The sequence below is a fragment of the Peromyscus maniculatus genome, chromosome 16 (assembly GCF_049852395.1).
Source record: "Peromyscus maniculatus bairdii isolate BWxNUB_F1_BW_parent chromosome 16, HU_Pman_BW_mat_3.1, whole genome shotgun sequence".
Taxonomy (NCBI): domain Eukaryota; kingdom Metazoa; phylum Chordata; class Mammalia; order Rodentia; family Cricetidae; genus Peromyscus; species Peromyscus maniculatus.
Window position 1 is genome coordinate 59615958 of NC_134867.1, and position 13839 is coordinate 59629796.

General features: G+C 49.7%; 1 protein-coding gene across 1 annotated transcript in view; it reads left to right on the forward strand.

Annotated features, from left to right (window-relative positions):
• The window catches only part of Igf2r (insulin like growth factor 2 receptor), a 91391-nt gene that overhangs the window by 38041 nt on the left and 39511 nt on the right, over positions 1–13839 (forward strand). Inside the window, exons 7-13 of the mRNA XM_076552879.1 lie at positions 1284–1389; positions 5339–5501; positions 5654–5819; positions 6648–6751; positions 9343–9507; positions 11807–11947; positions 13011–13154. Of these exons, the coding sequence (XP_076408994.1) occupies positions 1284–1389; positions 5339–5501; positions 5654–5819; positions 6648–6751; positions 9343–9507; positions 11807–11947; positions 13011–13154 (989 nt within the window). The remainder of the gene's footprint in view (positions 1–1283; positions 1390–5338; positions 5502–5653; positions 5820–6647; positions 6752–9342; positions 9508–11806; positions 11948–13010; positions 13155–13839) is intronic.

The following is a 13839-nucleotide window of genomic DNA, read 5'->3' on the forward strand; positions in this document are numbered from 1 at the left end:
CACTCGTCAGGTTATCTGTAGCCTTTCTTTTGGAGAAGTAGGTGGGGCAGTTTGCTGCTATCTGGGACGGCGCGCGCCCTCCCCCACCACTCTCTTATGTATACAGGCTCCTTCCTGTGTTGCCCGTGGCCTCACCTTCAGGAGCATGACTCTTTTCTCTGGCCTGTTGGAAGAACTAACTGATGCAGTACTAGACTGCAGACTTGTACTCCTAAAGCAGGACCTGAATTGGAAAAAAGCTGAGAGTTTTCTGTGTCTGTATCAACTTGCTCACATTGCCATAAGCAAATACCACAGAGTGGGGCATTTGAACAGCAGGAATTTATTTCCTCAGCTGCAATTTCAGAGACTAAGAGTTCCAGACAGGTTCCCTCCAACCCCCCCCCCCCTTTTTTTTTCTTTTTTCCCTCCGAGACAGGGTTTCTCTGTGTAAGAGCTCTGGCTGTCCTCAAACTCAGGTTGGTTTCTTATGTGGCCTATCCCCTTGTTCTGTTCGAGGCCATCTTTCCCCGGAGCTTCACAGAGTCCTCTGGTCTGTGTTCTCATATCCTCTCAACAACAGAACTGCAGCATGAGGATCCCATTTGTCAACTTCTCTAATGCCCCTGTGGTCTAGTGATCACCTGTTGGGGCACGTCTGTCAGGGCTGCACTATTTGGAGTTGGGAGGGATTGTCCAGAGTGACAGGGCGGTGATTGAGGGCCCCAGGTGGCGGCTGAGGGCTCAGGGCATGTAGGATTCCACACAGAGCGCGACTTGTCTATAGTCAGCGCTTGTGTGGTGGTGCGTGGCCCACAGGTGAGGCAGGGGCTTGCTGACTACTGCGAGTGCTTGCTTGGTAGAGACGTGGGCTGGGCTTTGGGTGCAGCAGCCCGAGCCTGTGGCTGCTGTGCCCGCCATCTTGACCAGCCGCAGGCTGACAGGGTGACATACAGCTCTTTGTTGGGGAAAGATCATGTGACCTTGTGGGGAAAATGTGTTAGGCCTCTCAGCTGTGTTGATCTTGCTTTATTAGGTCCCTTACAAAAGTGGTCTTTATTATGTAGACAGCTTCCTCTAGGATGTTTAGTTTGCATACGGATCATCATATTCATTTGACTTTCAACAGGAAGAGACTCTGAAGTTTATACTTTCCTGCTTTTTCAAAATGGAACTAGAACAATGCCGTTTTATTATTTTCCTCTGTACGCCATCCCTCAGCTGTACTGACTGCTCAGGGCACTGCAGAGGTTTGAATGTAATCCGCACTTCTGTAATACGATTTCTCCACATGGCTTCTGCAGGCTTGTTCTGAGTTATGTGAAGGAAGGGGCAGAAAAGCCAGACTTCTGTAATGGTCACAGCCCTGCAGTGACGATAACATTTGTGTGCCCATCTGAGCGGAGAGAGGTGAGTGACTTGTCTCTAAGTGACTTTAAAGATGTGATCCTCAGCCAGACTTGCCCAAAGGGTCGTGGGTCTGTGTTTGAGACATGGGGGTGGGTGCCGGGAAGGGAGGCACACTGGAGGACCTTGGATTCTCGGTAGGGAACAGCTTCTAAGAGCTTCAGCTGCCTGTGGCGGCCAGTGTTTTCTTCCTTGTTTGTGTTAGTTTAGAGACAGGGTCTTGTGTGGACCCTCGGCTTCCCAAGAGCTGGGATTACAGCGGTGCACCACAGCGCCTGCCCCCCTGGTCCTGGGATTACAGGGGTGCACCACAGTGCCTGCCCCCCTGGTCCTGGGATTACAGGTGTGCACCACAGCGCCTGCCCCTTTAAAAAGTGGGTTCTGGAGGTGAAAATGGCACGGGGATAACTTTACATGCTGAGCTATTTTCCTAGCTCGGAAGCCTGAGAATCTTGTCGGGAGAGTCGTTGTCACGCCGCAGTCTCTCTGCTCCCATTTCCTCTCCTGCCTGCCATCCCTCCCACTCACAGCCATAAATCTGTCTCTTGGCTGCTTTTAATTTTCATTTTATTTATTTACTTGCTTGTGGCTGGGGTTAAGAGTCAGGGCTTTGGGCATGCCCGCAGCTATTTTACTGGAGAGCTGTTTTTAAATCTTGGAGAGAGGCAGAGAGTCAGGTGTCCTTTTCAGATGCATAGTTTATTGTCCATACATCATAAAAGAGGGGGAGCAACTCAGGTGAAATAAATCTAACAACCTGACAATCCAGCTCTAAGTGAAGACACCGAGACCCAGAGGCAGAGTTCACTCGGGGACAGTTGGGAGAGGTGGTGGCACCAAGCAGGTTGCAAGTCTGAAGGCCCAGTGCCCACAAACCCCCACGGCCACACCCACGGGTGGGCAGGACAGTGAGTGGACGCTGGCTCCACTGCAGATGTCCCTTGAAGGTGTCGGTGGCCAGCTGACACTCAGTTGTGCTTAGTCAGGTCAGCCGGGGTGCTAGACACTCAGCCCCCACAGGGTCAGAGCCAGCCCATCGGCAAGAGATCTGGGGAGACTGGTCACCCGAAGGGTCTCTTGTTGCTAGAGGATGTGTATGGCTCCCGTGTGCTGAGGTGCATTGGAGACCAGCATCCACTGAGCCTTTTGAATGAAACCTGGGTTTTTATGACCCTTCTGAGGCTTGTCTTATCTTTGCAGACCTAATTGGTGTGGGTCACCTGATCCCAGGATGTTGCTGTCAGCACATCCTAATGTCAGGACACTGAACAGGAGGGCCTCCATTTTGTCTTTGTTTTGACCTAAGTGTGTAGTCACTACAACTTGGAATGCCGTGAGTCACTTGTCGGTCTCCACAGGTGTCTGTCTGTCCAGGTTGGTCTGCCAATTGAGTGAGAAAGGAAGGGCTTTCTTTTGAATTTTTTTCTTCCCTTTTGTAGTAGAAATAAGAGGGCTGAATTTTACTGCTGAACACACCTGGAGTTTGCTCTGATTTTCGGCCAGTCGCTGGCCTGCTTGGCACATGCGTGGAGGTCACGGGGCTACAAGCCAGTCGAGGCTCAGCTTACCCTTGAGCACCTCTGTCTGGTTTTCCTGTTGCTCTCAGCTCAGTGCATACCTTTCTGGCCTTCTGAGTGTATGTTGAGGAGGGCTCATGTGCACTTTGCGGTTGTATTGTAGACATGGCATCTTAATCCTGGTGAGATGCTCTGGGCAGCAATGTTGCTAGATTCTGGAAAGAAAGCTTCCACCAGAATGGTCAACTACCAGAAGTCTGCTCGCCTCCATATTCCAAGAGATCCAAGGCATTTCTTGGTGCTGTTTGTGGGCCTGGAGGTGGTTCTTCAAGCTGTTGTTTGGACAGAATGTGTGCTTGTGTTGCCCTTGAGAAGTTTGTTTATGCATTTTTTGTTGGCTTGTTGAATGCTTTGGCAACTGGTATCTAATAGACATTCATCTTAAGTTATTTTTTTTTTAAAAAAAAAATTCACCTGTTTGGTTACACAATTCAATGGATCCTAGTATTTTACATAATTGCGTGTCCTTTATCACAATCTAATTGTAGAAATGCCCCCCCCCCTTGCTTTTGCCTATTAGCAATTGATTATTTTCTCCCTTCTTCTCACAATGTGCATACCACATGAGTCTGCTTTCTGTCTGTGGGTCTACCCTTTTTGGATAGTTCATATGAATGAAACTGTGTAGCATGTAGGTCTCGGGTGTTGACGCTCAGCTTTCAGCTCTGCAGCTCCTTGGCAGGCTGTACGGAGCCTAACGGTGGGGAGAAGCATCAGGTTTTAGTCAAGCCGAGGAGGGTTGGGGCTGCAGTTCTTCCAACTCACGATGTGATCAGTGTGAACCATGACTGGCCTCCCTGAGGTGTGCAAAGGACACTCGAGGGGTTAATGTGCCTGGAGCAGCCGGCACTGGGACCAGTGTTTCCAAGGAAGGAGGTGTATGATCATGAGCTGGGAACCTGCTAGCATCCTCCATGGTTCCCACCAAAGATGAAAGCACAAGATGGCAGAGTACATTTCCTGTGGCTGGGGAAACCTGAGCTTCATCCAGAGCAGCTTCTTAAAAGAATTTTAAAATTGCATTTGGTTAATTGCACATGCCTGTGTAAGGGTCACATGTGGAGGTCAGAGGACAACTTGGGTTTCTTTCCACCATGTGTGTCCTAGAGGTGGAACTCAGGGCATCCGCCAAGCTTAGCAGCAGGCACCTTTACCCGCTGAGCCATCCCACCTGCCCCAGAAGAACTTCTTATTTAAGTGTACATTTTGAGGTATGTGTGTGTCAGCGACAGAGGCATGCATGTGATGTGCGCAGACTGTTGTGTATGATGGACAGAGGACCTGGGTATTGTTCTTCAGGAGCTGTTCACACTGTTATTTTGAGAAAGGATCTTTTACTGGGACCTGAGGCTTGCCAGATTCATCCAGGTTAGCCAACCATTGGGCCTCAGGTCAGGGATGCTTCCTCCTCGGCACTGTGATTACAGAGTGCACATTGTCACACACGGCGTGGTCCATGGTCTGGGCGTTCAGTTCGGGGCTTCTTTCTTCTACAGCAAACACTTTACTGACTGAGCTGTTTCCCAGCCCAGGTTTTGTTCTTTTGAGAGAGTCTTGTCATGTATGTAGGTCAGCTCAGGCAGACCTTAAATGTGCAATGCCTCTGCTTCAGCCTTTCGAGTGCTGGCGTGCGTAACAGGTATGCAGGACCACAGCAGGTCAGAGAAGTTCTGAGGGCAGTGGATAATGGTGCTCTTGCATGGCAGTATTCCCTCAGTTCTACGGTTTGGAACCACCCATAATGCTTACCAGGGTTGTACTGATTCTCCAATGATAGAGTTTCGAGTGGACTTGCTAACCAAAGCTTGTGTGTCCCTCAACGGTCATCAGAAAGAAAGGATGTAGGGTTATAAGTGAGTACAGTTGTTCCAAGTCAAATAGAGAAAAAAGATTAAAAAAACAAGTTTTAGATTATGCTGAGATGGCCCAGTGGGCAGAGTGCTTTCTGTGCATGCAGATCTTAGTTTGAATCCCAAATAGCCACTTCTGTAACCTCAGTGCTGGGTGTGTTAGGAGACAGGTAAGTCCCTGGGTCTCATTGACCAACCAGTCTAGCAGAGCAGCACTCTCCAGGTTGATCTGATATTCTGCCTGCAAAACCCCACAAAAAACAAGGTGTGAATTGATAGAGGAAGACATCTGAAGTTGACCTGTGACTTCCCAATGTGCACACAGGTGAGTGCACCTGCACACATACACACCTCCCTCCCGCCAACCTGAGTTTTAGTAAAAGTAAATGGAATTAGACGTTCAAAATGTGCCAGAGACAAGGAACAGAAAAATACCAAGTTCTAGCAGCCTGTCTTTGGGCTTTCCTAGAACATGGAAGGTGTGATTGTGAACTGCCTCTAACACTCTCTGGTTGCTCCCTGTAGGGCACCATTCCCAAACTCACTGCCAAGTCCAACTGTCGCTATGAGGTTGAGTGGGTCACCGAGTACGCCTGCCACAGGGACTACTTGGAGAGTGAAACCTGCTCCCTGAGCAGCGAGCAGCATGACATCAACATTGACCTCAGTCCCTTGGCCCACCAGGAAGGTATGTGTGTGGCTACCTCGGTTCTGTCTTGTGCCTCACAGGAGGAGCCCGGCTGTGAGAGGGTGGGGAGAGATGGGCTTGGGCTACTTAAAAGAAATGCCACGCTTTCTGACGGGTGTGAACAAACATTCCCTTGTTTGTCCTTTCTCTAGGGTCCCTCTATGTTTCTGATGGGAGAGAGTATACGTTTTACATGAATGTCTGTGGGAACACAAAGGTCCCACACTGCAATAACAAAGATGCTGTTGTTTGTCAAGTGAAGAAGACAGATTCCACTCAAGTCAAAATAGCAGGAAGACACCAGAACCAGACCCTCCGGTGGGTGATTCTCAAGTGCATTGTGTGCACTCGTGGCCCATGGCCCTCCCCTCCCTCTTCCTCTTCCCATTTCCCAGAGCACAAGAAAGTCAGAGCCTAGCATGCCTTCCTGTGAGACGTGGGCAAGTTGCCATTGGTCCCTGAGCAGTTGGGCAGCTTCCTGCCTTTGATAAGGGTACATCTGTTAGAACTATTGGTTTGTAGATGTATTGTTTCTAAGAACTGTATTGTAGGGAATTTAGGTAGTTAACAGTTTGTATGGCTATTGTTTTTGAAATTTTTTTTTTTTTTTTTCGATAAGTCTTCTTTTTTCTTGTTCTTTTTAAAATCTCCTCTGGCAGTTTGAGAACCTGAAATACCATTAGCAGTATAGACAAGTTTTAAGGAGCTAAAACCCTCACTTAATGTAATTCTCAGGACCTTAACTTGGCAGTTGGCTCCCCAAAAGCAGCACGGAGAGGCAGTTTGCTGAAACTGAGTCTTACACCAGGTCTTGTCGAGATGGCGCCTCTGGAAGCTGCTAGCGAGGCTGTTTAACGTGTGGACATTATTCATGTTGCATAAAGTCCCCGAGTGACAGCCAAGGCAGTCTTCTGCTGCCAGCAAAGTGGCCTCCCTCCCTCTGGTCCCTGACTACTTTACAGCAAGAGGCCGACAGCCCGAGCATTTGGAACTCATTTCCGCAGGACGCTTGCCCAGCTGGCTGGGGAACCTGCTGTTTTATGTCAGGAGTGATTTGTGAGTGGTGTGCAAAAGGCCTAACAAAGCAGTTTTTGAAACCTCAGGTTTCTTGGTTCAGTAAAGCACTGTGTGTTCACGAAAATCTAGGTACTCAGATGGAGACCTCACCTTGATCTACTCTGGAGGTGATGAGTGCAGTTCCGGCTTCCAGCGAATGAGTGTCATCAACTTTGGGTGCAACAAAACCGCAGGTGAGTGAGTGTGCACGCCCCCCCCCCCTTGTGTTAAGGGGCTTGCGTGTGTACGTGTGTGCCTTTTCTTGGAAGTCGATTCTGAACAGGGGAGTGAGTTGGCTGCCTTTGGGCCTGGCGGCCCCCAGTCCCCAGGCTTCTCTTGTTACAGGAATGTCCTCCCTGCCCCCACTCCCCTCCAGGATGCATACATACATCCTGTTTCCATCGTCCTCTGCTCTCCGTGTTTGTTTTGGGAATCTGCCCAGTGCTGGGCTTGCTGAAGAGAGTCTGTGTCTTGAATTCTGCTGTAGGCACGTTCGTTCAGCAGAGCAGAGGGGCCTTCATTTAGCAGCTTCAAGTGTGAGCCACTTCTTTCACGTCATAAGAATTTTTACAGAGCGGTAGATTGGTAGAGTTTGGACTTGGGAATTTTGGGGTGCTGCTGGATGAGTCCCAGCTGAAGGCGTGACTCCCTTTGGGTGACTAGAGGGCTCCCCGAGTCACTGGCTTGGGTGCTCATCCTATCCTGATTTCAGACATTCCTAGCACCGGTAGAGAGATAAGGTTCTGTTTTCAGAGGTCTGTCTTGTTCAAGCACCTCTGGCTGTGCCCCAGGCACCCCTGGCTGACCTGCTTCCGTACTTGGGCTCTCTTCCTGAAACTGGGCCTGGTTTCCATTCTCATCTGTGTGCGACTGGCCCAAGCTCTCAGGGCTGCTCCTTGAGGGTGTTTGTTTTGTGTGTTTCTATGGTCAGTCTCCGGTGGTTTGATCGGGCCTGGTTCCTGCATGATTCATAGTAGGATCTGGGAGCAAGCGCTGTGCCTGGAGTTAAGTCCTCATAAACCTGCTAGTTTCCAAGCAAAGGGCCCTGAGGGCTGTGGGTCACTGGGGCCCTCTTCTTCCACTGGAGTCTTTGATTGGCTCTTTCTTATCACTCACAGTGCTTGCATGTTTCCATGCCTGTTTGCTAAGGCCCTCTCCACAGGGGCCTGAGGGTGACAGATGGTTCTCAGGGAGTAAACAGACTGAAAACAGAGATAAGGGTTTTTATGGCTGAGTATGGGGTAAAGTACTAAAGTTAAAGTCTATTGTTATCTGCCCTTACCCAGGAAGGCTGTAGGTCATCTAGGTCAGTGGGGTAGGAGAGCAGCCAGAGGAGAGGTTGCCGGATGGGGACAGTGAGCCTGGTGCCGGAATGGCTACAGGGCCCAGGATGTGGGGTCCTCAAAGGCATGGACTCGGGATCTGTGATCAGGCCTGTGGCTATTTGCCTAGACAGGCTAAGTAGGAGCCTGAAAAGGCTGCTAAAGTTCATGTGTTGCAGAGAGGCTGACCATCTCATATAGGGTGAAGTCACGGGGAATCTCAGTAGGGCTGTGTGATGTGCCTGTGTCTGAGGAAGAGAAATAGAGTGGTTGTTGGGTGCCCCCCCACCCACACACACACCCACATCCCTTCTCCTGCTCTCCGTCCTTACCGGGATGGGCCTCAGGCAGCTTTCTCCTAGTTCTGGATCCTGTTCTGTCCCTGATCCCTGGGCCGCGAAGCCTGCTGTTACTTCTGTGTCCTCAGCCAGCAGACACCAGGCCGGTGCCAGCTCCTCTGGTCTCTCCTCTGGCTTCAATTACATTGTCGGGTGCTCCTGTAGTTCTGCTCAGGCCTTTACTGCAGCTGAGCTGAGAGATCTTAGAGCTCAGGCTGCCCTCACTGTGGATGCTGGGGAGGTGGAGTGATGAGTCAGCAGAGGACCTAGGAGGATGGAGGAGTCCTGGGTGACTGAAGGCTCTGACCATGTAGAGCTAAGGTTGAGTGAGTTAAGATTGGAATTCATTGCCAAAGGCCTTTTCAGAACATAAAACTGCCCAGACACCACACCTCAGGGATGCAGGCAGACACGTGGGAGGTGCAGCTAGCTGGGATTATGAAACTAAAGGTAGAAAAAAGGGCAGCTTTGTGCCAGTGGCCCACCAGCTGGGAAAGGCCAAGGGATAGGGTTTCCAGAGGGAGGGGCAGTGCTCTGCCCAATCCTAGGCTCAGAAGAAGTGGCCTCTGAAGAGTAGAGCTGTGCTGTTCTGGGCAATGGATGGGGCCTCTGTGTGTGGAGGACGGGGTGGTGTTGACTCCAGTGGGACCTTACAGACACGTGTCCCGATAGGTCGCAAGTGTGGGTGCCGACAGCATGGGAGGTGCCTTGAACTTGTGGGGTCATGTGAGATGCTGCCATGCTTTAGCTGAAGTAACTGCACAGGATGTCTGTGCCTTGCCTCCATTTGCCTCCATGGTGCGGGTGTTGGGGATCCTCAGGTCTTGCTCATCATTAGTCTGTACTCTTGGAACTGGGGCTCTGGTCTCTGTCCTCTTTTCTTTGTACATGTTACCCCACAAAGTTCTCTTCCCATCTCTTCGCTGAGATACTATGAGCAGCTTTCCGCAAAGCCTGTGGGCGAGGTGGCCTGCCAGCTTTAATGAAGTCAGTCTAATCCCTGGACAACCAGCTAGACAGCTGCCATTCATCCTGATTTCTGCTTCTTCCCTGGCTCTTCCAAAGTTCCTGTGTTTGGGGGCCCATCACTGAGTTGTATGCTTTCCTGTGGCATTGCGTGTGTAGGTAACGACGGGAGAGGAGAGCCTGTGTTCACAGGTGAAGTGGACTGCACCTACTTCTTCATGTGGGACACTAAATATGCCTGTGTGAAAGAGAAGGAGGATCTCCTCTGCGGGGCCATGGATGGCAAGAACCGTTACGACCTGTCTGTGTTGGCTCGGCACTCAGGTATTGCTTTCCTTTTTGGGGAACCACAGGATAGTTGACCCAGTGGTTTGGGGAAACCCTTTTAATTGCCAGCTGAGTCACGGCCCCCTTTCCTTTCTAGCAGTAGCACAAACAGTGAGGAGCACTGAGTGAAGAGGTGGACGACTGCCTCTGAGCCCCCCTTTCTAGTTGTGTTGTCTTGGTTCACCTCCCGGTTCATTTAGAACTCCCGGGACCGCCTGTGCCAGGCCTCGGGCTCTGGGTCAGAGACAGTTAGTTCACGCTCGCAGCCTTTTGAGGCGGGGATTGCATTTAGCACAGGGACGGAGGAGGCTGGTGGAGCTGGTCTCCATAATGTCTACACCCAGTGCTTCTGCCCTTTTATTTGACTGCCTCTTTGCTTTCACTGAAAAGGGGTCAGCATGTTTCTGGTCCCTAGATCTGGGAGGGTTGTCCAGCATGGGTGGCACTGTGCACCAGAGCGTGTGCCAGGGTGAGGGTGTCCATCCTGGACACTGGTGGAGCATTTGTCATGTGGAAAGCACTAGGACGGGCCTAGTGACTGGCAGCTACCTTCATGGGTGGCCTCCCGCTGAGAATAGATGAGGTAGGAATGAGAGAGAGCTGATGCCCAGAAATGCCCGGCCCTCTTCGGGGATTTCTAGAGTAGCTTTGTAGGGCCTTGTAGCTCCTAAGATAGAAGTAACTTGCACCAGTGCCAGCTGTAGCTACCTATCCCCGTTGTCTTTGGAGGCCCATCTGTTTGAAAAGTGCTGTTGGAGGAATTCAGGGTCCACAGTAAATGATCTGTGTCAGCTAATGCTTCAGCAGTTAGTCATCTTCGTGGTTCAGTCGTTAAGTGTCCTGGAAGCTGTAGGAACACAGGAAATTTCTACAGGAGTTAAAATAGCCTCAGGAAGCCGTGGTTGAATCCCATATATGTGTGCTAATGAAAGGGTGGGTTTCTGCAATGTGGAAAGCGTTGTCATCTCTGGAATAGAACCCTGCTAAGACTTCTGTAGTTCTAGCCAACAATGTGGGCTTCAGAGAGATTGCCAGGCTCCAGAATCTTAAAGAAAGCAGGAGTGTGGTGGGAGGAGGTCTCTAGTCGACACCCCCTCCCCTTCCTCCACCTCATGCCTTGTACTTCTGAGCTGCGCATAGCCCCATGAAGTTTTCTGGTTGGTCTTTGTTTTTTCAAGGGAAGAGGGCATATTGGCTTATAGTTGAAGAAGGGATGCAGTCCGTCATGGCGACAGGAGCATGGGTGACTGGTCACGTCACACCTGCAGTCAGGAACACTTTTTTTTTTTTTTTTTTTTTTTTTTTAAAGTTTTAAGTATCAGTGTGGTTACAAGACAACTTGGGATCTTGAGGGATGATGCAGAGATGCATTAATTCACTTAGCAGACTTTGTGCCACAGCCTGGCTTTTGAAGAATCTGGAGTGTTTTTGTAGCATTTGCAACCAGATAGACCAGAGGATGCTGTGAGCTGAGAGTTGAAATCTTCCATGCTGCTTCAGAAAGTCCCACCCTGGAGACTGTAGCCCACTCCCCCCTCCAGCCAATGCCCTGTGCTTTCGGGGAAACTTGGGCACACACACTCTTTCAAGGTTATGGACTTGGGAACCTAGCTTTCCAGAAGCACTGTGTTGTCGCTGGCAAGCTGTGGCTTTTTACTTCTGAGTGTTGGCTGCCAACTTGCCAAGGGGATATTCCAGATAAGAATATCTGAATATTCCTACCATCCCATACACTGGCATTGTGTATCTATCCTGCAGTGCCAGTGTATGGGATGGTAGGCACAGTCGCATGACTGCTCTTCTTTGCCTAGTGTCCTTAACACCCAGCACTGCCCGTCCCCTACCCCCCCGTTTCCCATCAGCATCTGCTCACTTGGTTTTTGGAGTCAGTGGAATCTTCCTCACCTTCTGTGAGCCAGACCTTCTGTCCTTCTCCAGTCAGCCTGTGCATAAGAAAAGGCAGTAGCTTTCTTAGCTGCACAGGCCCTAGTGGGACCGGAAGCTCAGCGTGGGACCAGTCAGTTCCCTTCCACCAGGCTCCAGACAGCCACTGGCCTCGTGGTGTGGTTCAGTCTTTGATTCTGTGCTGTAGGGTGTGGGAGAAGCTTGTGGTTTCATTCTCCAGAAAGCATACTGGGAATGGCCTGTCCCTGACACACGCAGTGAGAAAGTGAGGCGGACGCCACGACTTTCTAGGGAGTGCTAGGCTCGCCTGACCTTGGCCTAGTTTCTGTTTTAAGATGTGACCACAAGGAAAAAGTCACCGAGGACTAAAGGACTCTGGGTTTGGTTGCAGAATCAGAGAAGAATTGGGAAGCAGTGGGTGGCGGCCAGGCTGAATCAGAAAAGAAGTATTTCTTCATCAACGTCTGTCACCGAGTGCTGCAGGAGGGCAAGGCCAGGCGCTGTCCTGAAGATGCTGCTGTGTGTGCTGTGGGTGAGTCACGGCAGAGGGGAACCCTCTTTCTAAGGGTGTGTGGACTCTAGCTGCTTCCTTGGGAGAGACTTAGAATGTGGCTTGCTTAAGCCTCCTGCCTTTGGATGTAAATACTGAGGACAATAAAGCATTCTACAATTTCAGTGTCAGAACCAGTGCGCCCTGAAGTCCTGTGGTCAGCAGAGGTGTAGCTAAGCAGGAGTAGCCATGTCGGAAAATGCTCGACCATCTGTCTTCATTTTGTAACCTGAAGAATAATATATCACCAGTACTTGTAGAACTAATTTTGAATTTTTAGCAGCCCTTGGTCACACACTTGGGGAAACCAAATATCCACAGGAGCCTTTGGCTGAGCAACATGTCTTGAAGTTCTTTCTTGCTGTCACTGTTGATCTTGTGTATCACACAGAAGGGTTTGTCTGAAAGACATTGAAGTTTGGTGTGTGTCCGTTAAGGCACAATTTGAAAATGCCAGGAGGAGGGTATGAAGAGTCTGTTGTACGAAGGACATAGACGAGGGCTTAGTGAGGCTTGTTGGATTTGGGGGATTACCCTTGGCATTCAGAACCAGGGATGTGTCTCAAAGTGAGTGGAGTCTGTTCTTGTCTTACTAAGGACTCAGGCATAAACATGTTTGAAAAGCATCTGGACCAGTAATTCAGTGTGGATGCCACATGTGTGCGTTTCTGCTTGGTTGTGAATAAAGTCTGCGGTTTGACTGTGCTCCCGATCAGCTTGTGTCTCAGGGTAGCTGAGGCCTTGAGCGTGGAAAAGTGTTTCTTACAGATGGTAGTGGTACCCATACCAGCCTGACCATAAGGTGCCTTTGGGGGATCCCGCATGTCAGTCCCCACCTGTCCCTGCTAAGGCAGGAGGTAGCCTTAGATGACTGTGTTTATTTCTCTCTTTCAAGAAAACCCGTTTCTGTCCCAGTCGGTCAGGTGGGCTGAGAAGAGAGTGTGGTGACCTAATGGCATTTGGCTAAGTTTTGGTATAATTTTTAATGTCTGCGTGATGATACTTTTCCCAGCACATCTTCTGTTCCCTTCTCTCTTTCTTCCAGATAAGAATGGAAGTAAAAACCTTGGAAAATTTGTCTCTCCTCCTACAAAAGAGAAAGGACACATACAGCTCTCTTATTCTGATGGTGATGACTGTGGTAATAATAAGAAAATAACAACTAACATCACACTCGTGTGCAAACCAGGTACTGTCACAGAAGAAGAGGCCTGCGCACATTCTCCATCATCTCTGCAGTGGGGTGGGAGGGAAGGGGGGTGTAGTGCTGAGCACCCCCAGTTCTGGTCTCTGCTGATGGGAATCAAGTCGATCAGATTTCAGCCTAGAAATGGAGAAACCATATGTTCTCCTCAGGGAATTGTGTTGAAATTTTCCAGAGGAGTCGTGAGTCTCTGCATGACATCCTGTTCTTTAGGTCTGAGAGAGGATAAGGGTGTGGAATGCTGAACTTCCTCCAGAGGGTCATAAATGCCTTCAAATGTTTCCTGTATCTCACCATCTCAAATGTGCTTATCTCTCACTGAACTGATAAGTTTCTGCCCTCTTTGCTAAGATCTGCATCTGTGCATGTATTTTAGTGTTCTCAGAATGCCCTTATTTGTGTATTCTATGCTTCCCAGTTGTATTTATAATTTCTAGGGATTTCCTATTGACGTGGCACATTCTTACTATTTTAAAGCATTTCACCGCTGGGAGTTCGGCTGCTTCACATCCTCTCTATATCCATCTTGTAAAGTTTCCTCTGCATAAATTCCCAGCCATGGGAGAAGGTCACATACTAGGACTGTTTTGTTTCTTGTTTTATTTTGTTAGGACATATTTCCACCTTCTGAGTACTGGCATTATAGATAGGTGTGTGCTACGAGGCCTGC